At 44.1% G+C, this 27,084-nt stretch overlaps 2 protein-coding genes across 9 annotated transcripts; one reads left to right on the top strand and one right to left on the bottom strand.

The window, feature by feature from the left end:
• Positions 1 to 972: 972 nt before the first annotated feature.
• Positions 973 to 15,748, top strand: LOC311128208 (caprin-1-like). 7 transcript variants are annotated; one of them, XM_084160235.1, is made up of 20 exons: positions 978 to 1,135; positions 2,394 to 2,528; positions 2,898 to 2,960; positions 3,172 to 3,258; positions 6,878 to 7,116; positions 7,220 to 7,302; positions 9,124 to 9,294; positions 9,782 to 9,834; positions 9,942 to 10,025; positions 10,155 to 10,307; positions 10,409 to 10,505; positions 11,502 to 11,554; positions 11,687 to 11,797; positions 12,018 to 12,146; positions 12,650 to 12,812; positions 12,949 to 13,137; positions 13,234 to 13,346; positions 13,515 to 13,575; positions 13,736 to 13,750; positions 14,815 to 15,748. In XM_084160235.1, exons 2-19 carry the CDS (start codon positions 2,394 to 2,396, stop codon positions 13,738 to 13,740), a joined length of 1,989 nt encoding a protein of 662 aa, XP_084016361.1. In that variant the 5' UTR covers positions 978 to 1,135; the 3' UTR covers positions 13,741 to 13,750; positions 14,815 to 15,748. The 7 variants fall into 7 exon arrangements, with proteins under 7 accessions (XP_084016362.1, XP_084016361.1, XP_084016358.1 ...); XM_084160232.1 differs by lacking the exon at positions 13,736 to 13,750 and having other exon boundaries at positions 10,409 to 10,511; positions 14,815 to 15,747; XM_084160233.1 differs by lacking the exon at positions 13,736 to 13,750 and having other exon boundaries at positions 14,815 to 15,747.
• On the bottom strand, positions 15,628 to 27,084 carry LOC311128210 (nucleobindin-2-like). 2 transcript variants are annotated; one of them, XM_084160242.1, is made up of 13 exons: positions 26,668 to 27,084; positions 21,384 to 21,524; positions 21,001 to 21,108; positions 20,753 to 20,885; positions 20,234 to 20,337; positions 19,925 to 20,110; positions 18,589 to 18,679; positions 18,443 to 18,501; positions 18,261 to 18,353; positions 18,037 to 18,126; positions 17,657 to 17,827; positions 17,415 to 17,475; positions 15,628 to 17,282 (listed from the first exon to the last, which is right to left on the bottom strand). In XM_084160242.1, exons 2-13 carry the CDS (start codon positions 21,522 to 21,524, stop codon positions 17,095 to 17,097), a joined length of 1,425 nt encoding a protein of 474 aa, XP_084016368.1. In that variant the 5' UTR covers positions 26,668 to 27,084; the 3' UTR covers positions 15,628 to 17,094. The 2 variants fall into 2 exon arrangements, with proteins under 2 accessions (XP_084016368.1, XP_084016367.1); XM_084160241.1 differs by having other exon boundaries at positions 15,628 to 17,285; positions 26,668 to 27,044.

Below are 27,084 nucleotides of genomic sequence, written 5' to 3' on the forward strand. Positions count from 1 at the left end.
TTTTTCATTTTATTATTATAATTTTTTAACTGCAGCATTGGGAAGGGCTCATAAGCAAGCGTTTCATGGTTAAGTCTACCTGTTGTATTCGGAGCATGTGACAAATACAATTTGATTTGATTTAAACCTACTACACTTAATCACTTAGTGATTAACAGGCACCTGTGGTTAATAAAATATTTGTAGACTATTAGAGAACAATATTATCAATGTTAGTACAGTATGAAGATAGGCTTACACTGCTTCTCCAATAGAAATCACCGATCACATTTGTAGGTGATGTTATGGCGACGTTGATCAACTAAGCTAATGCATGGAAACACGTACGTAATCGGGTCTAAAATTCGTCTCGCGCCAAACTGCGCATGTGCAAGCCATCAAAGGCACTCCTTCGATATAAAGTTGTTAAAAAAAATGTTTTGAACGTGTCAGTTTGTCACTTTCACGGGGTTGGAGTAATAACATGTTCAACAACTTACGACATTGGCTCGAATCTAGGTTGTACCTTTAGATTTCGATAAAATTAACAACTAAGGAAGATTTTTTAACTTCTCTCATTGACTGACTTCTCAAACCCCAAACCCTGGCCTGGTCTGTTTCACAAGCGTCCGCGGGAGTCTCGCGATGTTGAGCCTCTGGGTTTAGAAACTGTGATATTATTTAAACGTAATCGTTCTATAGACTTGCAAAGGATAATCTATGGTACTTTTCAAAGCAGAGGAGAAAAGCTTAAATAAAGTTGGGGTTCAGTAAATGGCTTGGAATACAATACAAATTGACAACTTGCCTTGCATAAAAATGCTTACCTAAAGCTGTCAAATGCAACTGCTTCCATAATAATTGGTCTGCAATTTAATTGCAATGTTGTTGAGGAATTATTCTAGTTAAATCTGTTCAGTATCCCAAAATGAACTCAGGCAATTCTAGGACTACCAACCGGGCCTTGCAGCCATCTGACCCTGTTCTCGTGTCTCGTTAGCATATGTGCAGCCAGCCATCAGTATAGTGTATAGTTGTCGGTGAGGCCGGCGAGGCGGAACACCATTGTCGAGACAAAATAACATACAAGTTACACGAAATATATAGAGCTAAAACTACAAACGTCAGACGACGAAACAAGACAGATAGCCTAAAGGTAAGTGAATGTTGTCAGCATCAAATTCAGAAATAATTTTGCTAGCTAAGTTAGCGAGCTAGGCTAGCCTCTCAAAAGTCGTCTCTCTAGCTAGCATTGTCCAGTCATCCAATCGATTAAACGGAATCCGTTCAGTGTTCACATTAGCAAGGTACATTTCAACAAAATAGTGTGATGGCTGTCGTTCAAATAAATGTAGTTAATCATCTTTTTCGAATCGCGTTATTCAGCTATCGAGTTCTACCTCGCATCTAAGTGATTCGCGTAGCCAGCTAGCTAACGCCGGTCTCGGTAACAATGCGAGGAGAAAATGAACTAGCTAACATTAGCTAGATAGCTAAATGTTGCTAAACTAGCCATGCAGCCGTGTGGGGGTTGTTGTGGGATGGGATTCAAGTTTAAGCCTAATTTGATGACCATCTGTTTTCAAATGGCATAAATGTTATACTTGTGACGATATGTAGCTAGCTGCATCAATAATTGTTTTGTCGGAATTAGTTATTTATTTGATGTTGATGGAAGATGAGTAGCGTAGTTAGCTAACGTTAGGCAGGTAACGTTTATGCTGTTCAATGGACAATGCCCAGCTGACAGTCCCTCGACTCACAAAGGACTTGCAATTTATCCCCGTTTTCCCTTTTCTGTGCCTCGTCGGCTTCAGTTTCTTAGTTGGCTAATAGCAAAAAATCAGGGAATACTAACGTAACCTAGCTAGGTACTAGTTATTGAATTATACTTTGCGAACGTTAGCGGTTGACAAATCTTACTGCAAAGCGACACAATATCCAAATTGATTCATTTTTACATTTACATTTTACATCATTTAGCACACGCTCTTAACCAGAGCGACTTACAGGAGCAATTGGGTTAAGTGCCTTTCTTAAGGGCACATCGACAGATTTTTCACCTAGTCGGCTCGGGGATTAGAACCAGCGACCTTTCGGTTACTGGCACAACGCTCTTACCCACTAAGCTACCTGCCGGCCCCAGATTCATAGGTCTCTTAGTTTTTCGTCAAGGAACATGAATAGGTAGTACCCTATGCTTGATCTTTTTTTGTATATTAAAATGCCTGTTGTCTGACCCCTTATGTGGTCAACAATGTAATGCTATTGTTCAGATGAGGCCTTTGTTGTTTACAGCACCATGTTTTAATCATCAACATATTATAACCTTTATTGTATTCAATTACAGGCTCAGTGTTATTTAGCCTTCACTAATAATGACTACTACAAATAATGTTCTGTCTTCTCATCAGATGCCTTCAGCAACAGTTGGCAACAATGCTTTTCAGTCCTCCAGCCCAGAGTTGGGTTCTGGGACCCAGTCTGAGGCCATGAAGCAGGTCCTGCAGGTGATCGACAAGAAGGTCCGCAACATGGAAAAGAAAAAGGTAACAATGTTTCCTTTTTTTCATCCAAGCATGCTTTCAGATACCTCCCAAAAAGCATAGATTGTTTCATGCTTAGTCATTGCTTGAGATCAACTGCAACTGAGGAACAATTCTGGATGTCTCTCTTGTCTGGGAAGATTGTCTGCTTTATGACCCTGCATTGACTTTCTCAAAGTTGGTAATTAAAATTAAGGCTACAGACAAATTTAGTTGGTGTAATCAATCATTAACCTGTGACTTATTTGGCGTTAGAGTCGCATCACTTAATAGATGGTATATACCCAGGTAAACCAAAGTTGGTATATTTCTGCTGAAAGAATCTCAGCAGACCTTTTTGTAACCCTTATTAAATGTGCCATATTTTTATAGGGCAAGCTGGATGACTACCAGGCCAAGAAGAATAAAGGAGAACTGTTGAACCAGGATCAGCTGGTATGTACAAGACACTGTGGTCTGGGTTGATGTTAGCTCAGGGAACTTCAATTGTGAACTTGATTGATTAACCTGTTGCATATGTACTATAATCTTTCATTCTTGAGCTTTCCATTGTTTCTATACTTTGGTGTTTGTTGTTTTGATCTGTGACACAGCTAGCAAAACATATTTAATGTTCATTCCCTCTCTTGTCTCGTCTCATCTGTAGGATGCCTTGACTAAGTTCCAGGAAGTGACCAACAACCTGGATTTTGCTCGGGAGTTGCAGAAGAGCTTCCTGTCTTTGGGGCAAGAGGTGAGTTCAGTCTCAAGGTTTCAAATCAAATCCAATTTTATTGGTCACATACACATTTTTAGCAGATGTTATTGCGGGTGTAGCGAAATGCTTGTGTTCCCAGCTCCAACAGTGCAGTAGTATCTAACAATACACATCTAAAAGTAAAATAATGGAATTAATAAATATATAAATATACAGTGAGGGGAAAAAAGTATTTGATCCCCTGCTGATTTTGTACGTTTGCCCACTGACAAAGAAATGATCAGTCTATAATTTTAATGGTAGGTTTATTTGAACAGTGAGAGACAGAATGTGGTCCTCTGTAGCTCAGCTGGTAGAGCACGGCGCTTGTAACGCCAAGGTAGTGGGTTCGATCCCCGGGACCACCCATACACAAAAAAATGTATGCACGCATGACTGTAAGTCGCTTTGGATAAAAGCGTGTGCTAAATGGCATATTATTATTATATTAAGAATAACATCAAAAAAATCCAGAAAAACGCATGTCAAAAATGTTATAAATTGATTTGCATTTTAATGAGGGAAATTAGTATTTGACCCTCTCAATCAGAAAGATTTCTGGCTCCCAGGTGTCTTTTATACAGGTAACGAGCTGAGATTAGGAGCACACTCTTAAAGGGAGTGCTCCTAATCTCAGTTTGTTACCTGTATAAAAGACACCTGTCCACCGAAGCAATCAATCAGATTCCAAACTCTCCACCATGGCCAAGACCAAAGAGCTCTCCAAGGATGTCAGGGACAAGATTGTAGACCTACACAAGGCTGGAATGGGCTACAAGACCATCGCCAAGCAGCTTGGTGAGAAGGTGACAACAGTTGGTGCGATTATTCGCAAATGGAAGAAACACAAAAGAACTGTCAATCTCCCTCGGCCTGGGGCTCCATGCAAGATCTCACCTCATGGAGTTACAATGATCATGAGAACGGTGAGGAATCAGCCCAGAACTACACGGGAGGATCTTGTCAATGATCTCAAGGCAGCTGGGACCATGGTCACCAAGAAAACAATTGGTAACACACTATGCCGTGAAGGACTAAAATCCTGCAGCGCCCACAAGGTCCCCCTGCTTAAGAAAGCACATACAGGGCCGTCTGAAGTTTGCCAATGAACATCTGAATGATTCAGAGGAGAACTGGGTGAAAGTATTGTGGTCAGATGAGACCAAAATCGAGCTCTTTGGCATCAACTCAACTCTCCGTGTTTGAAGGAGGAGGAATGCTGCCTATGACCCCAAGAACACCATCCCCACCGTCAAACATGGAGGTGGAAACATTATGCTTTGGTGGTGTTTTTCTGCTAAGGGGACAGGACAACTTCACCGCATCAAAGGGACGATGGACGGGCCATGTACCGTCAAATCTTGGGTGAGAACCTTCTTCCCTCAGCCAGGGCATTGAAAATGGGTCGTGGATGGGTATTCCAGTATGACAATGACCCAAAACACACGGCCAAGGCAACAAAGGAGTGGCTCAAGAAAAAGCACATTAAGGTCCTGGAGTGGCCTAGCCAGTCTCCAGACCTTAATCCCATAGAAAATCTGTGGAGGGAGCTGAAGGTTCGAGTTGCCAAACGTCAGCCTCAAAACCTTAATGACTTGGAGAAGCTCTGCAAAGAGGAGTGGGACAAAATCCTTCCTGAGATGTGTGCAAACCTGGTGGCCAACTACAAGAAACGTCTGACCTCTGTGATTGCCAACAAGGGTTTTGCCACCAAGTTGTTTTGCAGAGGGGTCAAATACTTATTTCCCTCATTAAATTGCAAATCAATTTATAACATTTTTGACATGTGTTTTTCTGGATTTTTCTGTTGTTATTCTGTCTCTCACTGTTCAAATAAACAGGAGATCAAATACTTTTTTCCCTCACTGTACAGTTGAAGTCGGAAGTTTACATACACCTTAGCCAAATACATTTAAACTCATTTTTTTCACAATTCCTGACATTTAATCCTAGTAATAATTCCCTGTTTTAGGTAATTTAGGATCACCACTTTATTTTAAGAATGTGAAATGTCAGAATAATAGTAGAGTGATTTATTTCATCACATTCCCAGTGGGTCAGAAGTTTACATACACTCAATTAGTATTTGGTAGCATTGCCTTTAAATTGTTTAACTTGGGTCAAATGTTTCGGGTAGCCTTCCACAAGCTTCCCACAATAAGTTGGGTGAATTATGGCCCATTCCTCCTGACAGAGCTGGTGTAACTGAGTCAGGTTTGTAGGCCTCCTTGCTCGCACACGCTTTTTCAGTTCTGCCCACACATTTTCTATAGGCTTGAGGTCAGGGCTTTGTGATGGCCACTCCAATACCTTGACTTTGTTGTCCTTAAGCCATTTTGCCACAACTTTGGAAGTATGCTTGGGGTCATTGTCCATTTGGAAGACCCATTTGCAACCAAGCTTTCACTTCCTGACTGATGTCTTGAGATGTTGCTTCAATATATCCACATAATTTTCCTTCCTCATAATGCCATCTATTTTGTGAAGTGCACCAGTCCCTCCTGCAGCAAAGCACCCCCACAGCATGATGCTGCCACCCCTGTGCTTCACGGTTGGGATGGTGTTCTTCGGCTTGCAAGCAACCCCCTTTTTCCTCCAAACATAACGATGGTCATTATGGCCAAACAGTTCTATTTTTGTTTCATCAGACCAGAGGACATTTCTCCAAAGAGTACGATCTTTGTTCCCATGTGCAGTTGCAAACCGTAGTCTGGCTTTTTTATGGCGGTTTTGGAGCAGTGGCTTCTTCCTTGCTGAGCGGCCTTTCAGGTTATGTCGATATAGGACTCGTTTTACTGTGGATATAGATACTTTTGTACCTGTTTCCTCCAGCATCTTCACAAGGTCCTTTGCTGTTCTTCTGGGATTGATTTGCACTTTTCGCATCAAATTACGTTCATCTCTAGGAGACGCAACGTGTCTCCTTCCTGAGCAGTATGACGGCTGCATGGTCCCATGGTGTTTATACTTGCGTACTATTGTTTGTACAGATGAACGTGGTACCTGCAGGCGTTTGGAAATTGCTCCCAAGGATGAACCAGACTTGTGGAGGTCTACAATTTTTTTTCTGAGGTCTTGACTGATTTCTTTTGATTTTCCCATGATGTCAAGCAAAGAGGCACTGAGTTTGAAGGTAGGCCTTGACATACATCCACAGGTACACTTCCAATTGACTCAAATGATGTCAATTAGCCTATCAGAAGCTTCTAAAGCCATGACATCATTTTCTGGAATTTTCCAAGCTGTTTAAAGGAACAGTCAACTGAGTGTATGTAAACTTCTGACCCACTGGAATTGTAATACAGTGAGTTATATGTGAAATAATCTGTCTGTAAACAATTGTTGGAAACATTACTTGTGTCATGCACAAAGTAGATGTCCTAACCGACTTGCCAAAACTATAGTTTGTTAACAAGAAATTTGTGGAGTGGTTGAAAAACAAGTTTTAATGACTCCAACCTATAAGTGTATGTAAACTTCCGACTTCAACTGTAGGTGGTCAACAATCCTTTTCATTCTGGTTACTATGACCACACTCACTGTATTTATTAGTTGCTGTTTCTCAGTCACTGTGGCCATAGTGCAGCGACACAACTTCTTCCCTGTTTCCTTGCAGATCCAAAAGGCAGTGAAGAAGTCTGCCCGGAGGGAGCAGCTGCAGCGGGAGGAGACGGAGCAGAGGCGGCTGAAGACTGTTCTGGAGCTGCAGTTCCTGCTGGACCGGCTGGGGGACGAGCAGACGAGGCAGGACCTGAAACAGCCCGCCGCAGGCTCCCCCCTGCTCACCGATGCTGACCTCACCGCACTGGACAATTTCTACAAGCTGGTGGGCCCTGAACGGGACCATGACGTCAGGTACAAACCTTTTTTTGTTTCTTTTTAACTTTCGTGGTAAATGACGAACGAGTGACGTAATATAATGGAAGGCATGTTGTTAATGTCCTTCCCTGTTCTCTAGGTTGACTGACCAGTATGAGGAGGCCTCCCTACACCTATGGGAACTGCTAGAGTGCAGAGACCAGGCTGTGGCAGGAACCACATGTATGTTTCTAACACTTTTGAAGTAGCTCTCAATGTATGTACTCTGTACATGTACAGTTGAAGTCGGAAGTTTACATACACTTAGGTTGGAGTCATTAAAACTAGTTTTTCAACCAATCCACACATTTCTTGTTAACAAACGATAGTTTTGGCAAGTCGGTTAGGACATCTACTTTGTGCATGACACAAGTAATATTTCCAATAATTATTTCCAGACAGATCATTTCACTTATAATTCACTGTATTACAATTCCAGTGGGTCAGAAGTTTACATACACTAAGTTGACTGTGCCTTTAAACAGCTTGGAAAATTCCAGAAAATGATGTCATGGCTTTAGAAGCTTTTGATAGGCTAATTGACATCATTTGAGTCAATTGGAGGTGTACCTGTGGATGTATTTCGAGGCCTACCTTGAAACTCAGTGCCTCTTTGCTTGACATCATGGGGAAATCAAAATAAATCAGCCAAGACCTCAGAAAAATAATTGGTGACCTCCACAAGTCTGGTTCATCCTTGGGAGCAATTTCCAAATGCCTGAAGGTACCACGTTCATCTGTACAAACTATAGCACGCAAGTATAAACACCATGGGACCACGCAGCAGTCATACCGCTCAGGAAGGAGACACGTTACGTCTCCTAGAGATGAACGTACTTTGGTGCGAAAAGTGCAAATCAATCCCAGAACAACAGTAAAGGACCTTGTGAAGATGCTGGAGGAAACGGGTACAAAAGTATCTATATCCACAGTAAAACGAGTCCTATATCGACATAACCTGAAAGGCCGCTCAGCAAGGAAGAAGCCACTGCTCCAAAACTGCCATAAAAAAAGCCAGACTACGGTTTGCAACTGCGCATGGGGACAAAGATCGTACTTTTTGGAGAAATGTCCTCTGGTCTGATGAAACAAAAATATAACTGTTTGGCCATAATGACCATCGTTATGTTTTGAGGAAAAAGGGGGTTGCTTGCAAGCCGAAGAACACCATCCCAACCGTGAAGCACTGGGGTGGCAGTATCATGCTGTTGGGGTGCTTTGCTGCAGGAGGGTCTGACATTTCACATTCTTAAAATAAAGTGGTGATCCTAACTGACCTAAGACAGGGAATTTTTACTAGGATTAAATGTCAGGAATTGTGAAAAAAATGAGTTTAAATGTATTTGGCTAAGGTGTATGTAAACTTCCTACTTCAACTGTAGGCTTTGGCTTGTTTAATTAGTTACCCACATCCCCATATGTATACGGAGTATCTTGGGGCTTATCTTAGATTTGAGGGGAAAAAATAGCTTGGAAGCAAGGTTAGCTGAGCTGGCTCAACTGGGAGCAGCGTTATGACTTAAGCCCATCCATCACCCAGCCCCTTGGAGCACAAAGGGCATGCTGGATGTGCAGGCCATGTTAGCAGAACATGTATAAGGGGAAGCTCTTTTCTGGGTGGTTGGGGTGAGGCCAGTGGGCTTTGAGGGGTAGTGCCAGCCCAGACACAGGACACCTGTCATTCCACAAACACTGAGCATCCACCTCCCAGGTTCCAGAGACAACTTTGCGGTGGATCATATGGCATTGTGGATTATGAATACTTGAGGGTTATTAAAGTGCTTCGAGCAGTGGATCTTGGCCAGGCCTGGCACGGTGCTGTGGAATGGGTCACAGCTGTGATTATACCAAACATAGACCCGGCCTATTGACTAACTCTTGAGTGCTTCGTAGCACAACCCAAACGTTTCTGTTATGGATTGGGACCACTAAACAGTGGTACATTTTATGCTTTATCAAGACCTTTCTAATACCTTCTGAATATGATCTGCCACTTTCCTATAGACAAGGCACTGAAGGAGACCCTGAACAAGGTGCTGCTGAGTGGCTATTTTGACAGAGCACAAACGCATCAGAATGGAGTGTGTGAGGAGGAAGAGGTGGTGGAAGAAGAAGAGGAGGAGCAGTCTGTGGCGCATGAGTCGTCTGGGAGCGGGGAGCAGCCTGCAGAACCAGGTATCCACCATCACCATAATCTCCCGTTGGCAGATTCTGTGTGTAGACTGAGAGAATCTGCCAGGACTGAATGGAATGCGTGAGATTCGAGCAGCATTAGTTCAGTTTTTTAGGTTTTTGTCACTGGCTATTTGGAAGTATCAGTATGAAAAATGTATGCACTCACTAACTGTAAGTCGTTCTGGATAAGAGCGTCTGCTAAATGACTAAAATGTATCAGGATTGGGTGAAGGCGGTGCTTAAACTGCTTCGCCTTGAGCGCTTTGGCTGAGTTTCCTTTTGCGAGGGTGGAGACTTTGTTTTTGCTGTAACTCTCAATTTCTAATACGTATGAAGACAGACTTTAATCACGCAGCTGACCAAATTACGTGAGGTTTTACTTCTGGGTTAACAGATTACCATCACCTGAGGGGAACTCATGTTACGATTGGTCTGAGTGTGTGGACCTGGATGAGTGGATATTAATCAGAGCGTATTCTTTTTACAGAAGAAACAGTTACTGAAGAATACACAGAGGCCGTTGAAGTAGAAGCCACAGAGGTGAATTCAATCTCTACCCTGACTCTTGACTGCTGTAAAGTTCAGAACTCTCTGGTTTACCTTGCCTATTGGAATCTAATCAAGTGATCTCATGTTTATTTGTGTAGTTTGTAAACAGACAGTTCATTCCAGAAACCACATACAGCAGGACTGGCAACGACCAAGTAGAGGAGTGGACGGCAGAGGCCCAGGTATGTTGCATGTCTACACCTCATGTCATTTGTCACAAAGTCTCACACAGAATCCTTTAGGGTTCATCAAGTAACTCCATGGCCCAATGATGTCATCAGCTGGGTTTAAATCTGTCCCTGTGTCTTTAGGTGGTCAACGCCCTCCAGCACCAGCCTCCTCCCCAGATGGCCCCCGAGCCCCACACTGTGAACCCAGTCTCCCACACGCCTGACCCCGTGGTCAGGAAGCAGGTCGTACAGGACCTCATGGCCCAGATGCAGGGAACCTATAACTTCATGCAGGTGATGATCCTTCCAACAGCCCCCTATGGTCCTGAACTGGGTGCCTTATTGGATCCTGTTTGGTCACTTGTTCATGCTGACCCATGTGCTTCCTCCCACAGGACTCCATGTTGGAATTTGATGGCCATGCCCTGGACCCAGCCATCGTGTTGGCCCAGCCCATGAAGCCTGCGCAGAGCGTGGACCTGCAGCAGATGGGTCAGTGTTAGTACATCACATTCTGTTTTAACTCCCCTCAAACCAACACCACCACTGAGGCTGTAGTCCTCCTAGAGATGTTCACATATACACTCATAGACAGTTTATTAGGTACACCCATCTAGTACCGGGTCGTACCCCTCCTTTGCCTCTAGAACAGCCTGAATTCTTTGGGGCGTGGATTCTACATTGGTATCAAGGGACCTAACGTGTGCCTGGAAAACAGTCCCCACACCAGGCTGGATGGGTCCTTGGACTCATGCTGCATACGCCAAATGCTGACGCTGTCATCAGCCTGATGCAACAAGAACCAGGATTCGTCTGAACAGGCGATGTATTTCCACTCCTTAATTGTCCAGTGTTGGTGATCGCGTGCTCACTGGAGCCGCTTCTTCTTGTTTTTAGCTGACAGTGGAACCCGGTGTGGTCTTCTGCTGCAATAGCCCATCGGTGACAAGGATCGACGAGTTGTTCATTCCGAGATGCCGTTCTGCACACCACTGTTATACTGCGCTGTTATTTGCCTGTTTGTTCTTGCCATTCTCCTTCGACCTCTCATCAACGAGCTGTTTTCACCCACAGGACTGCCGCTGACTGGGTGTATTTTGTTTGTCGCACCATTCTCAGTAACCCCTAGACACTGTTGTGTGTGAAAAGATCTGGAGGGTGGCTGTTTCTGAGATACTGGATCCGACGCACCTGGCATCGACGATCATACCACTCTGTCTCTTAGGTCACTCATTTTGCCCATTCTAAAGTTCAATCGAACAGTAACTGAATGCCTCGATGCCTGTCTGCCTGCTTTATATAGCAAGCCACGGCCAAGTGACTCACTGTCTGTAGGAGAAAACCATTTTCGTGAACGGGATGGTGTACCTAATATACTGGCTGGTGAGTGTAGTACTGCTCATATACTCTTGAGGTTTGTCAGTGTTAAATTTTAGTTGCTCTAAACTGTTTTACCGACAAACCATTTTATATTTATCTTGTGTGCAGTTCATTCAGAATCCAGACTTCCTCAACCAAGCTCAATTCCTGAATCTACACAAGTAAGTGGCAATAATGACACTTGAACAGAATTCTGATAGTAGTGGTCCCCAAGACTCAATACAGGAGCAAACTTATTTAAAGGGCAAGGGTACCATGTGAACCTTCCCTTATTCTCCCCCTTCCCTCCCCAGGTCCCCATGGTATCCCCCACACCTGATGCCTACTCCTCCACACCACCCCTCTACCAGCCCTCCCACACAGCAGAGCCCCAGCCACAGACAGACAGCACCGACCACATCCAGGTAAACCCTCCCTCCCCAAGGTGCCCTCTATTCCACCACCCTCTACCCCCCTGGCTGTGTGTGTGTGGGTGGTGGAGCTTCTCTGTGCTTGGCTGTTATTGGGCAGTGTGAGAGATGGTTAGCACTCATCCTACCTGCTTTTCCTGAAGTGTCTGTGAAAACCATTGAAGTATGTGACGTCTCTGTCTCCCCACCACGCCCCGCCCCCTCCCTAAACCAGGCCTCGACGTCTCTGTCGTCTGAGCAGTCCCCCGCCCAGTCCTCCTTGCCCTCTGCCTTCCCGCCTGTCTCCACCCCCCACAGCGGCGGCATCAATGTCAACGCAGCACCATTCCAGTCCATGCAAGCGGTAGGCTTTGTTAATGGAGGACTTATAACTGACAACGCGTCACTTGAACAGAATCGGCATATAACCCACTTAACTCGAATCACTTATTACACAACTATGGTAGCACAAGTCTTACGACAGGGAGAATAGAAGTAGCACACACTATCACACAACAGTAATAACTGATTGGGACATCAAAACTGAATTAAAAGTATAATTCCAGTGTTGGCCTACATTTCTCAAAACCAAGCTTCACTCCTATTTCCTCCCCCCACCCCCACACACTCCACTCTGTCAGAGCAGAATAGAATGCTCCTCTTGTCTACCCCCATGTCTACATAAGGCTTTATAATCAACTTTAAGCTGATTAACTTTATTTTGCGAACCTTGAACAGTATGTACGGCATGCTCAATAATCAGACTAAAGTCTGAGTTACTGATGATTTGCTGTTGTCTGCGAGTCCTGCATGGGCGTCTGCCACCTCTAAATGAAAGCTTTTCTCTGGTTGTATTGTGTCCTTCAGGTGTTCAACCTCAACGCCCCCGTGCCCCCCACTAACGAAGCAGACAGTCTGAAGCAGAACCAATTCCCCAGCAGCTACGGCCAGGGCTTCAGCAGCCAGGCGGAGCACTCCGTGGAGCACTCCGTGGAGCAGCCTGACATCCAGCAGGACACGCTACAGTCTGGTGAGAGAGGGACTGGGGTGGCTGTTGGGCCTGAGGGTGTGACTTAGACAAGCAGAGTCTGAGGAGCAGTAGACCTTGGGTCAAAGGGCATGATCAGCAGAAAGATCAAATGTTAATGACTCTTATAATGTTGTAGGAGGCTTCCACACCCAAGACCAAGTGATATCGTCGGCAGCGGGCCACCAGGTGCAGTCGTCCCAGGGGCCAGGCTTTGGGCGGCAAGGCCAGTCATTCTATAACAGCAGGGGGGCCGTGCCTCGCGGAGGCCCCAGGAACCCCCGGGGCATGATCAATGGATACCGAGGATCCTCTAACGGTTTCAGAGGTATGAGATCCAGATGATTTATTGTAAGGGACCTACTTTGATACATGAGTGATTTTATTACGGTGTTAACAGTTTTTAAATGGTTGTCTTCCTCAGGAGGATATGATGGCTATCGCCCTCCCTTCTCGAACACTCCAAACAATGGTTATGGGCAACAGGCCCAGTTCAGCACGGCTCCCCGGGACTACTCCAACAGCACCTATCAGCGGGTAAGGGTGGACACAGCCAACCACTAGGTCCTAGTGACTAGAAGACACTTGACCCTTGCATTAAGGTTGCGTTAGTCCAAATAAAAGGGATTCTGTGAGTTGTTGTCCCAGATGCTGTCATGAAGATGGTGTATAAGAGTCTTTCTGAATGACCTGTTGTTTCTACAGGAGGGATATCAGCCAGGCTACAAGCGGGGAGCAGCCCAGGGACCTCGGGGTTGCTCTCGAGGTAATGCTCAAGCGATGCGATCCTAAAGCGCTTAAAGGATTGTCAACTTACGCCACATTGAACATTCAGATATGATGAATGTGTTTGCCCCAGCTCACTTTTAGAAATCTTTTTTGTTTTGTTTCTCATCTCTTTTTGTTTTTCCTGGCCTCCTTTTCAGAGTAAGCCTGCTTTGGTATGTCTAAGATACTTTTGTTTTAACACATGTAAAGCTGAAATCCACAGCATTTAGATTTATCAGCAAGTCTGTGTTCGAAACAACAAATAGATATTCCTGTAAACTTGAAAGATTTCATTAATTTATTTTTTGTACAAAATAAATGCAAAAAAAAAACCCTGCAACTGTCAGTCCAATCCATGAGAATCTTTTATATTTTCTGTCTCTGCCCAGCCCTGTCAACCACTTTTCCCTGTGCTTTTGGTTTTCATAGCATTACTTGTTTTTTTTCTTCTCCCACCATCTCCTCTTTGTAAGCTGATGTTACTCCTTGGGAGACTGTTTCAATAAAGATGTGTTGTATAACCTGCTGTCTGCTGCTAGTTTCTTTTCGTTGGTCCCTGAACCCTGCTGCTCTGTGGGGCTACTGCAGCATTATCTGCCTGTGCTGACATTATCTCTTGGGGTTAAGAGTGGGCTGGAAGATTTTAGTTATGCTTTGCTGAAAGGACTTCTCTCTGCTTCTGTCTCCCTCACCTGCTGTGCCCTGCCTTCCAGTGATGGGGGTGGAAGTAGTCTGTATTTTGTCGTGGGAGCATACATATTATATTGGTGGCTGTTAACATGCTTGGAAACATTCATGAAACGTAAATGTCACTGAGTTTCAAAGTAAACCTGTGGTGTTATTTGTAAATCGTAGGGCAACAATGTACCCCCCCTTTTGGCTCCATCTGGCAAAATGCATACTATTCTGCATGACCTTGATAAAAGCTTTCAAAGCTGTTTTTAGATTTGCAGTGAATATTGCCACTGTGTGTATATAACTGAATTGACATGAAGGCAACTATTACCTTTCCCTTGTTTTCAGGATTCCATTTTGTAATGTGTATTAGCTTGCTCGTAACAGTCAATGTCCATTTTGTCTCCCTATTAGAGTTGAGAGATCTCTTCCTTGGCAGGTGCACACTAGCAATTTCAAAGAATGTGGATGAGCGTTTTTGATTACTCCATGCCCAGACCTAACCCAGAATAAGGGTGACGGGCTGGCCTCAGCTGACTATGATTATTTTCTATCTGCTTAGCGGTTGCAGGCCGGGGGGGACTGTTTAAGCCCAGCCGAGGGATGGTGACCCAAATGGCTGCACATCAAGCCAACTAGTCTTGGATACCAACGACTCTTCTACCCTCAACACTCCTGGACCACCCCTCCCCTTATGACTGTTCCTCTCCATATCAACCTCTAGTTTGGTTTGGTGAGGCCTGGGTCTGAAGCCATACATGCCACCCTTAACTCTTGTCAGATCTTTAGCTTTCTCACAATCATATGCTATTGCATTGCCTTAAACGGATCAAGCTGGAACATGTGTGCCTTTGCTGTTGGACTGTTTATTTGGGTCTCTGCTCGATAGGCAATAATTTACAAATCAGTGGCTGGGGCTAGTGACAGGCTTTGGAAGCATGTTATAAAAGACCAAACAATATGTTGACTAAGGTCAGACCACACAAGGAAATGTTTTTGTCTCAATGTGAAGGTTGTGTGTACTGTACATTGTATTGCCATGGCATGTTTGGGAGTAAGGTCTGTCCAAATGGTGTGCAGTCTAAGCAGGTTGTAGGTTTGACTGAATGACTGATTTCTCATTAAGAGTACTTTGGTCTAGCCAACTGAGGCATTTGAGAGAAAGGCATTTGAAGGACTGTTTACCCAAAATTAAGATTTCCTGTGTGTACATTTTGCTCTGGCCATATGGTAGCTGTTAGTGATGCACTGAATAAATGCACTGTTCTGTAAATTTGCGTTTGTCACTTTATATCTGCTCTGTCCAAAAACATCATACCATGGAACTGATGTCAACCCTGGAGGTCTGTAGAATGTAAGGATTGTGTCAACTTCATAGCTATAAAGAAACAAGTAATCACCACTTTATACTGTCTTAAATTTAACAAAAGTCTACAGCAATATTGATGTTTTCCTGTGCAACTGGTCATCTGAAAATTAAACTCATCTTTTGTACAAACAACTATGGAACATTTTATACAACGTAAAATTAGGCACACCTCTGGATGGTGCAAGAGAAAATAGCATTTGCCTGAGCTAGTAGAATTAGGTAAAAGTAAACCAACATAAAGGCCCAATATAGGACAGACTGGGGGTGATTTGCTGAGTACAAAAGGTAGACCTCATTGCCTGGTAATGGGCCTGTTCAGTATCAATACATGTACTGGCCTTGGCCAAGACACACCTGCAGGTCATTAGGAACAGTAGCCTTATTCAAGCACAAACTTGAAAACAAGACGTGATTACCTATAATCTCCACAGAAATAACCAGATCATCAACTAATTCTTACATTTGCAAATCAGTTAAGATAATACAAAGAGCTGGCTATAGTATAGTTACCACACAAGTCATGTACTGAAAAATAAGACTGCAATCCACTCAGGTTTCCCATGACTAGTGCCCATAACAGCCAAGATAAGAATACATTGCTGTTATCAGACTTGAGGATATGAAATAAAGTTGTGGCCAAGCTAATGCCATGTAATACACAGGAATTAACCCATAAAAAAAGTATATCTATATTCTATTCTGTTCCATGAGACAGTTTTGTCTTTACTGTTCATAATGCTCCCAATGCCATTTTCAGTGTCTTTTGAAATGTAGCCTTTTCAGGAATCCATCAATTTCACAACTTTATCCTTATTCAGGTGGAGTGACCAGACAATTATTAGGCCTAATTGTCATGACATCACACAGCACTAATTCAAAACGATGTTCCAAAATATATAGACATTGACATTACCAAAACCATTCCACCAAAGCTCTGCATTTTAAGTAATGATCAATTATGACATTTACATTTTAGTCATTTAGCAGACGCTCTTATCCAGAGTGACTTACAGTTAGTGAGTGCATACATTTTTCATACTGGTCCCCCGTGGGAATCGAACCCACAACCCTGACGTTGCAAGCGCCATGCTCTACCAACTGAGCTACAGGAGGCCTATGACCAAACCATACATCACATACACATATGCACTCTATAACACAAATTCCCTGACTGCAAATGTATAAAACATTTATAGGCCTTGAAGGCTCAAATTGAAATCCACAAGTGGGCAGGGATACTGTAAACGCCTCATGTGTTCTCCAGCTGGTTTTCAGTTAACTCTTCAGGATAACAGGGGCCACACATGCCCATATGGCGGGATCTCTGCACACTGGACTGGAGGTATATAGGTACTGTAAAGGGCTGTGGGTGGGGGGCCATGGAGCCAGCGGTGTTGTCTATAGAGTTTTATCTGGCAGCTGGGGTTGAGTGAACTGGTTCTGATGGGGGCCTTATGGTAAGTCATGTTGGCCCTATGGCACTGCATGATGGCCTGGTGGCAGATCCTGGAGACGTGGTTGGGACAAATCCTGGATGTTGTGGGGTATTTGGTTCTGGAGGTGGTTGTCTTGCTTCATACCCGGGTGGTTTTGGGACATATCTTGGTGGCCCGGGGACAACGGATGGTTCTCTCCTTGTGGCTCTGGGATAGCATTCCCTTCTACTGAAAAAGAGAGTCGAGTTTTGAATACAGTTCATTTTTCAAATCTTGAGATACATTTTCCTCTACATTCTGAAAAATACACGACACACCAGTAAAGAGAAAATGGAATAGGGGTAAACCATCACTCACCATGAACCTCTGGAGGGGGCTCAACTTTCTGGGTTTTCAACCGTTCCATGTGTTCTACTGCCTGAAACACCACAGACAAACAGATAGAGATAAGCACAGACACCTCAATGGATTGTTGTAGGTAAATATGGCAGCTCATGTCAAAAAGAACAATACCACACAAAACAATACCACACAGAAGAAGTGCATTCCAGTAACAGAGAACCTATTGGTTGTGTCTGTTCTACCACTGCCCACTGTACCTGCTGAAGCTCTACTTTCTGTGTGTTGAGCTGTTCCTGCTGCCTCTCCAACTCATCCCTCTGTTTCTGGAGTTCTGATGCTTTCTGGTTGAGGTCCTCTTCCTGCTGGGCCAGGTGCTCCTCAAACTCCCTCATCTCCTCGTCTGTGTAGGCCTGGTTCTGCTCTAGGGTCTAACAAAGGAGGCCGTGTCAGTTCATACCCTTCTACCTCTCCTTACTGATTTAAAAAGCAACAGAATTACAGTGTGGTTGAATGTAGGGGTATTTACAGATATGGTATGGTTTTTGTTACTCTTGCCGTTTCATAATAATGAGTTATAATGTTGAAGTATTAAAAGTAGGTCAGTATGAATGAGAGTTGAATAGATATAGCTACACACCTCCCAACTATCTGGTTCCAGGAATTCCTTTTTCTTTGTGGCAATCAGGAACTCTTCTAAGGAGACCAGTCTGTCTTTGTTGGTGTCCACCTGTGAACAGTGAGAGATCAGTCACCATGTGAACTATTTATTTCTTTATATCAATGAAACCAATCTCTAACTTTCAGTGATAGCAATCCTTGGGAATATAGTATGCAAGGTTCACGGCCGTGACAACAGTACACCTCGTTCATGACGTGCTCTCTCATACGCAGGCGCTCCTCCTCCATCTCCACCATATCGTCCTCTTCATTGGTAGGATCATAGATCTTCTCCAGCTGAGGCCACAGAATAAACCGTTATCTATACACGCACACGTTTCATTATCATTTCAGGTGAGACATTCAAAAAGAGGACAAATCTTTACCTCCTTTGTAAACAACGCCTCCAATTCCTGCTCATCGAAGAAGCCATCTCCATTGGAATCTGAAAATTCAAACGCGAGAATGTTGAGGAACTCCGTGAGATGGATCTCCCAGCCCCAGCCTGTGATGTCTATTGATGAGGACTTACCATGCAGCTTGAAAAAGGTCTTGGGGTCAAAATCTTCAGGGTCAAGACCATCTGCTTCCTCCCACAACTCTTTGAACTGATTCTGGCTGCCCTGCACAGCAAAAAAAAAAAAAAAATGTTAGTCCTGTTAGATATAAATGGCTCACTTGAGCGAATCATTAAGTATGGGGAAGGTCTAGAGCAGAAATGGGCAAATGGCCGTCCACCTTTTGTAGGCCTGCAGATCAATTTCCAAAAACAAACAAATATATACAGTATATGCATACTGAGTGTCCAAAACATTAGGAACACCTAACTAATATTGAGTTGCACCCCCTTTTGCCATCAGAACAGCCTCAATTCGTAGGGGCATAGACTACAAGGTGTCGAAAGCATTCCACAGGGATGCTGGCCCATGTTGACTCCAATGCTTCCCACTCTTGTGTCAAGTTGGCTGGATGTCCTTTGGGTGGTGGACCATTCTTGATACACACAGGAAACTGTTGAGTGTGAAAAACCCAGCAGGGTTGCAGTTCTTGACACACTCAAACCGGTGCGCCTGGTACCTACTACCATACCTCGTTCAAAGGCACTTAAATATTTTGTCTTGCGCATTCACCCTCAATGGCACACATACACAATCCATGTCTCAAGCGGCAGGTAGCTTAGTGGGTAAGAGCGTTGTGCCAGTAACCGAAAGGTCGCTGGTTCTAATCCCCGAGCCGACTAGGTGAAAAATCTGTCGATGTGCCCTTAAGCAAGGCACTTAACCCTAATTGCTCCTGTAAGTCGCTCTGGATAAGAGCGTCTGCTAAATGACTAAAATGTAAAATGTAAATGTAATTGCCTCAAGGCTTAAAAATCCTTCTTTAACTTGTCTCCTCCCCTTGTTCTACACTGATTGAATTGGATTTAACAAGTGACATCAATAAGTGATCATAGCTTTCACCTGGATTCACCAGGTCAGTCTATGTCATGGAAAGAGCAGGTATTCCTAATGTTTTGTACACTCAGTGTATATTGTTAAGGAACTCATTTGGGGTCTCAACTTACTGTTGGGAGTTAGAATAGTAGAATACACAAGGTGCAATTTCGAAATGTGGTTGTGCATCAGCAGTTTTTCTCTTGTTATGTCAGTCACTGACAGTCACTCATTTAGACCATGTCAGCTAAACATTGTTAGACACAGACCCTCGAGCCAATGCGACCCCTCATGATGAGTTCAGATTTATTGTGGCCCCCACCCCCATCAAAGTTGCCCATCCCTGGTCTAGAGACTGGCTAGACCATGTGAGCACAAACAGACTGAGCACTGAAACGCACAGTTAACATAGCATCCGAGTGTAGTTGGACTTACTGGATGGTTGACTTTGGGATGGTCTGCATGTTTCTTCTTCATCTCCTCGTAATGTTCTTCCTCCTTCTTCCTCCCTTCATCATCTAGAGTCTTGAGGTGTTCGCTTCGCTCATGGTCTTTCATCATCTCGTACTTCTTGAACTCCTCATGGCGCTCCTTGTCATAGTTCTCCAGATCGTTCGTGGCCTTGTGGTCAAATGAAGGATGAGAGTTAAAATGTCTTGAAGGAGAAGAAGACTACAGGTACTTCATTAAGGTATTGTATGTATGTACCATGAAAAAATGCCATGTTGTCTACATTATACTTACTGATTTGATGAGTCTGTCCAGATCCTCCACTTCAAAGGTGTGAGGATTCATGTGGTTCAGGTACTCAAACTGTTTCAGCAGAGCTTGGTGGTCTACTGCCATATCTGTGAGTGAGGTTTAACAGAATCATTACACAAATATGACATTTGATTATCTGACATAGGCACTGTAATAGTTATCCCGTGCTGCAGGGTGTGTTGCTGTTGGTCAAAGCTCAATAACCCTGTGTGCATCGGTACTAGCCTGTAATCCTGCCAATTAGCGGTTTAAGTGAGACGTTACTGTTGTGTCTAATACTGTGCTGTTACTATTGTGATTTGAAACAGAGATAACATATTCAGAAGCATGTTTCACAAGTAAGTAGCTGACTCAACACTGACGCTACACTAACCACGTCCTCCTGAGACCTTTGCCTCAAAAATGTACTTCTTGGTCACTCGCCCACACACCCTAGTGTTTTTAGATGTTAACAGTATAGCACTTAAGGCATATTAATGGTGTTTTCACTGGGCAGCATACCGTTTCCTCCTTCGATGTCTTGCTTGGCTTTGATCAGTGTCCGTAGCCGGCTAACCTCCTGCCTTTTTAGCTCGTCCAGTTGTGTCCTTACATGGTGGCTGACAAAGTCCAGCTCTTTGGCCAGCTTCCCCATCTGTAGGAAACGTGATGTAATGATTATCATACTGCTGCTGTTTTGCATTTTTCATGACTAATGACTCAATGAGAGAGTCAGAAGGACAAGAATGAGCAGGACACTGTTAGAATACCTTGATGTCCTCCATATCTGTGTTATGGAGCTTCTCTCTGAAATGCTGGTCTTTTTCCAGAAAATCAATCACTTCCCTGAGATAACGGTCATAGTGGAGTCCAGTGTCCTGTTACATGAAATAATTTAGTAAGTGGTAGTAGTATGCATAACATAACATGCATACTAGCTCATGCATCATTCAATAGACCTTCAGTTCAGTCTGTATACGTTACAATTCAATAGATTATGTTAGAGAAGTGACATCCTTGCTAGCTAGTATAACTGGTCTGAGCTTGTACTGGAAGCACAAATTACTGCTTTTATCATGTCTGTTAGGGCTGCTATGCCTGCCATGTTTCTCCACTGTACATGCTTGGTATGTGATCCTTCACCAGCTCTTACCACACTTGGTGGCGGCTCTGAGGCTTTGTCCTCCGGCTGGTTCACCTTGGTCTTGTCCACACTGATGGGCACTGCCTCCAGACAGAGCAGCTGTACCAGAAGCGCAAGGCAGCTGGTGTGGAATACCCGGCTACAAGACATCTGGAGACACAAGACGCACCTTCACACAACAACACATGGCAAGCAACACCTCAACCAGAGAGGATAGAAAACATCAGTCTCTGCCCCAAATAAAGTGGCTGTGCCCCAACCATAGAGAAAGACAGAGGACTCTTCGTGTCCCATTATGGCCTCTGAGTGCACGGTCATCTCCATTTTGAAGTAGTCCATTTTCTTCTACTACTACTTCTATGAGTTGGTAAACAAACTGAAAGGGTGCATACTGCCACCTGGAGTATGTTCTTTGAAAAGGTATAAAGCCAAGGCTGGCGACGTACTGCCACCTGCAGTTATGGAGTGTTTGCACACAAGCATAATTAATTAGCTGATTCCTCCTGATGACCTGGATTGAATAATGTGATCCTTCCTTAACCCATAGGAAGTCCCACCCAGTTGACTACTAACCCATAGGAAGTCCCACCCAGTTGACTACTTAAAAATGGTGAAAGTAAAGATGGTAGATAAATGAAGATGTCCCACTCAGGCCGTTTACCATTGGGAAAAAAGGCACAGTTCCGGTCTGCTTACAAGGGTGGCTCTCCCATAGACACCAATGCATTAGCAGCTGGGTCTGGCGTGCTTAATTAACTGACTGTTTAAGAACCCGAAAAAACTAGCGAGTGGGATGTCTCGCTTCCTCTTCCATCTCTGGCGGAAGTCCTTAATGGCGCTGCCCATGATAAAACCGGCTTTTGGGCACTAACATGCTGACTTCACCGGCCACGAGCGTGCATGTTGATTTTGTCTATCCACACCAGACACGATCATGACATGCTGTTAAAATATCAATCTCATCAATCTACACACAATACCCCATAATGACAAAGCGAAAACAGGTTTTTAGAAATGTTTGCAAATTTGTAAAATATAAAAAACAGAAATACCTAATTTACATAAGTATTCAGACCCTTTGCTATGAGACTCGAAATTGAACTCAGGTGCATCCTGTTTCCATTGATCATCTTTGAGATGTTTCTACAACTTGATTGGAGTCCACCTATGGTCAATTCAATTGATTGGACATGATTTGTCTATATAAAAAGGTCCCACAGTTGACAGTGCATATCAGAGCAGAAACCAAGCCATGAGGTCGAAGGAATTGTGCATAGAGCTCTGAGACAGGATTGTGTCAAGGCACAGATCTGGGGAAGGGTACCAAAAAACGTATCCAACATTGAAGGTCCCAAGAACACAGTGGCCTCCATCATTCTTAAATGGAAGAAGTTTGGAAACACCAAGACTCTTCTCAGAGCTGGTCGCCCGGCCAAACTGAGCAATCGGGGGAGAAGGGCCTTGGTCAGGGAGGTGACCAAGAACCCGATGGTCACTCTGACAGAGCTCCAGAGTTCCTCTGTGGAGATGGGAGAACCTTCCAGAAGGACAACCATCTCTGCAGAACTCCACCAATCAGGCCTTTATGGTAGAGAGGCCAGACGGAAGGCACTCCTCAGTAAAAGGCACATGAAAGCCCGCTTGGAGTTTGCTAAAAGGCACCTAAAGACTCTCAGACCATGAGAACCAAGATTGAACTCTTTGGCCTGAATGCCAAGCGGCACGTCTGGAGGAAACCTGGCACCATCCCTACAGTGAAGCATGGTGGAGGCAGCATCATGCTGTGGGGATGATTTTCAGCTGCAGGGACTAGGAGACTAGTCAGGATTGAGGGCATGATGAACAGAGCAAAGTACATAGAGATCCTTGATGAAATCCTTCTCCAGAGGGCTCAGGACCTCAGACTGGGGCAAAGGTTCACCTTCCAACAGGACAACGACCCTAAGCACACAGCAAAGACAATACAGAAGTGGCTTTGGGACAAGTCTCTAAATGTAATTGAGTGGCCCAGCCAGAGCCCGGACTTGAACCCGATCGAACATCTCTGGAGAGACCTGAAAATAGCTGTACAGCGATGCTTCCCATCCAACCTGACAGAGCTTGAGAGGATCTGCAGAGAAGAATGGGAGAAACTCCCCAAATATACACTACCGGTCAAAAGTAGAATAATAGTGAAGACATTAAAACTATGAAATAACACATATGGAATCATGTAGTAACCAAAAAAGAGTTAAACAAATCAAATAATTTGAGATTCTTCAAATAGCCACCCTTTGCCTTGATGACAGCTTTGCACACTCTTGGCATTTTCTCAACCAGCTTCACCTGGAATGCTTTTCCAACAGTCTTGAAGGAGTTCCCACATATGCTGAGCACTTGTTGGCTGCTTTTCCTTCACTCTGCGGTCCGACTCATGCCAAACCATCTCAATTTGGTTGAGGTTGGGGGATTGTGGAGGCCAGGTCATCTGATGCAGCACTCAATCACTCTCCTTCTTGGTAAAATAGCCCTTACACAGACTGGAGGTGTGTTGGGTCATTGTCTTGTTGAAAAACAAATGATAGTCCCACTAAACCCAAACCAGATTGGATGGCGTATCCCTGCAGAATGCTGTGGTAGCCATGCTGGTTAAGTGTGCCTTGAATTCTAAATAAATCACAGACAGTGTCACCAGCAAAGCACCCCCACACCATAACACCTCCTCCTCCATGCTTTACGGTGGGAAATACACATGCAGAGATCATCCATTCACCCACAACGCATCTCACAAAGACATGGCGGTTGGAACCAAAAATCTCAAATTTTGACTCCAGACCAAAGGACAAATTTCCACCTGTCTAATGTCCATTGCTCGTGTTTTTGGCCCAAGCAAGTCTCTTCTTATTATTGGTGTCCTTTAGTAGTGGTTTCTTTGTAGCAATTCGACCATGAAGGCCTGATTCACACAGTCTCCTCGGAACAGTTGACGTTGAGATGTGTCTGTTACTTGAACTCTGTGAAGCATTTATTTGGGCTGCAATTTCTGAGGCTGGTAACTCTAATGAACTTATTATCCTCTGCAGCAGAGGTAACTCTGGGTCTTCCATTCCTGTGGTGGTCCTCATGAGAGCCAGTTTCATCATAGCGCTTGATGGTTTTTGTGACTGCACTTGAAGAAACTTTCAAAGTTCTTAATTTTCCATATTGACTAACCTTCTGTCGTTTCTCTTTGCTTATTTGAACTGTTCTTGCCATAATATGGACTTGGTCTTTTACCAAATAGGGCTATCTTCTGTATACCAACCCTACCTTGTCACATCAACTGGTTGGCTCAAACGCATTAAGAAGGAAAGAAATTCCACAAATTAACTTTTAACAAGGTGTAACAGTGTTGCTTCCGTCCCTCTCCTCACCCCTACCTGGGCTTGAACCAGGGACCTTCTGCACACATTGACAACAGTCACCCTCGAAGCACCGTTACCCGTCGCTCCACAAAAGCCGCGTCCCTTGCAGAGCAAGGGAAACAACTACTTCAAGGTCTCAGAGCGAGTGACGTCACCGATTGAAATGCTACTAGTGTGCACCGCTCACTAGCTAGCCATTTCACACCGGTTACACTCACCCCCCTTTTGACCTCCTCCTTTTCCGCAGCAACCAGTGATCTGGGTCAACAGCATCAATGTAACAGTGTTGCTTCTGTCCCTCTCCTCGCCCCTACCTGGGCTTGAACCAGGGACCCTCTGCACACATCGACAACAGTCACCCTCGAAGCACCGTTACCCGTTGCGGAAAGAACTACTTCAAGGTCTCCGAGCGAGTGACGTCACCGATTGAAATGCTACTAGTGCGCACCGCTAACTAGCTAGCCATTTCACACCGGTTACAAAGGCACACCTGTTAATTGAAATGCATTCCAGGTGACTACCTCATGAAGCTGGTTGAGAGAATGCCAAGAGTGTGCAAAGCTGTCATCAAGGCAAAGGGTGGCTATTTGAAGAATCTCAAATATAAGATATATTTTGATTTGTTTAACACTATTTTGGTTACTACATGATTCCATGTGTTATTTCATAGTTTTGATGTCTTCACTATTATTCTACAATGTAGAAAACAGTAAAAAGAAAAGAAAAACCCTTGAATAGGTAGGTGTTCTAAAACGTTTGACCGGTAGTGTATATACACTACTATTTCATAAAAATCACTACCCCATTAACTCTTCTGCAGTAAAATCTCATACACCCTGGTACTTCTCTGCAGCTGCCACCCACACTCGTTAAAAACCCACTACCCCTTTCCACTACTTTTGACCCTATCTGCTCCAGCACCATTCCAACGGCCTGGGAGGACGGGCCACCACCCCTCAACACACCCTGTAACTCCTCTGAAGTCAAATCTCGTATAACCAAATACTTCTCTGCAGCTGCCACCTCGGCAGTACAGAAGATAACCATTGCTATGAACGCTAAAAAGCCAACCTCACTCGTTGCCCTATCCCTCTGTGGCACAAATCTACTACCCATCCTGCACTACGCTGACTCTGGCCACTTCAACTTGCCTCTCTCGCACCGGACACTTCCGATCCCCAGCAACATGAGCACCCCTACAGTTGACACGCAACTTTATCCACCGAAACTACACAATCCTCTGTCCCATGCCCTCCTGCACACATATTGTAATCTCCATCCCAGTACACACTGCTGCAACATGACCATAAACGTTGCACCTAAAACAGTTACGGGGATTCTGTACAAAAGCTCTAACAGGATAACTAATATATCGTAACGTGACTTTGTCTGGTAGAGACTGACTCAAAACGACTGACAATGAATCCTGTTTCACCACGCCCCCAACCGGGTCTTCTAGCTATCTCCATGGCCCCAACCCCATATGTTTCCTGTCCATTTCTGACGTGTTTCTCTGCCATCGATAGCTAACTAGCTAAGCTATTAAAAACATGTTAGCTAGGAGGTGATACTTTTTATCTAACTAACTAGCGTGCTACAATTTAAATCACCATAAATTCAATAGCTAGTCGTCCAGCTAACGTTACACTTTACAGGCAGACTCACTGTGGTCAATACAATAGCTTAGCTAGTAGTGATGATGATGGCTAGCTAGCTGGTAGATGGCTGGCTAATGTAATGACAGCTAGCTTGAAGCTAATTATGAGGTTTCCATTTCCACCCAAGCTAGCTAGTTAGCTAAATAACACCGATACTGGGTCTTGTGTCGACCACAACGAGAAGTTCCGATCTCTGTCTCATTCTCAAAATAACAATAGCTTCAAACCAATTCATGTCACGGCGGGACTTACTTTTTGGTCGGAATCCCCGTCAATCGGTCGCCACTAGTTACTACAGTCAAAAAGTCATAACCCCCACCTAGTTCTATACTTACTCTTCTTAAAAATATATTTTAAACCTAACCTTAACCCCAGTGCTAACCTTACATCAACACCAATTTAGTTTTCATTAATTTTTACGATATAGCCAATTTTGACTTTGTGGATGTGCTATCTAGTTGGAAAACCCGGCGTCAAGCTAATTTAGCTAGCTAACTAGTCTCCTCCCTAGCTGATAACTCGTCCTCTCGTCCCTTCCTTGATGCTAGCAAGCATTTGTTTACAGTGCCAGATACCAAGTGAATGAAATCCTACATTGATAACTTGGCTTGCGTGCTAAATTGGGTAGTTGCCATTGGCTAAAATCTTCACTTCCTACTTTCTGAAGAC

The sequence above is a fragment of the Coregonus lavaretus genome (assembly GCF_964263955.1).
Source record: "Coregonus lavaretus genome assembly, chromosome: 4".
NCBI classification, from domain to species: Eukaryota; Metazoa; Chordata; class Actinopteri; order Salmoniformes; family Salmonidae; genus Coregonus; species Coregonus lavaretus.

What these genes read in the sequence shown, in the direction of transcription:
- LOC311128208 (XM_084160232.1), top strand. Translation starts at nt 2,394, where the DNA reads ATGCCTTCAGCAACAGTTGGCAACAATGCTTTTCAGTCCTCCAGCCCA. An exon ending in ATCCTCTAACGGTTTCAGAG is followed by an intron (nt 13,138 to 13,233) that starts GTATGAGATCCA and finishes TGTCTTCCTCAG; the next exon opens with GAGGATATGATGGCTATCGC. An exon ending in CCAACAGCACCTATCAGCGG is followed by an intron (nt 13,347 to 13,514) that starts GTAAGGGTGGAC and finishes TTGTTTCTACAG; the next exon opens with GAGGGATATCAGCCAGGCTA.
- LOC311128210 (XM_084160241.1), bottom strand. Translation starts at nt 21,524, where the DNA reads ATGTCTTGTAGCCGGGTATTCCACACCAGCTGCCTTGCGCTTCTGGTA. An exon ending in CAGATATGGAGGACATCAAG is followed by an intron (nt 20,886 to 21,000) that starts GTATTCTAACAG and finishes CGTTTCCTACAG; the next exon opens with ATGGGGAAGCTGGCCAAAGA. An exon ending in ATCCCAAAGTCAACCATCCA is followed by an intron (nt 18,680 to 19,924) that starts GTAAGTCCAACT and finishes TTTGCTGTGCAG; the next exon opens with GGCAGCCAGAATCAGTTCAA.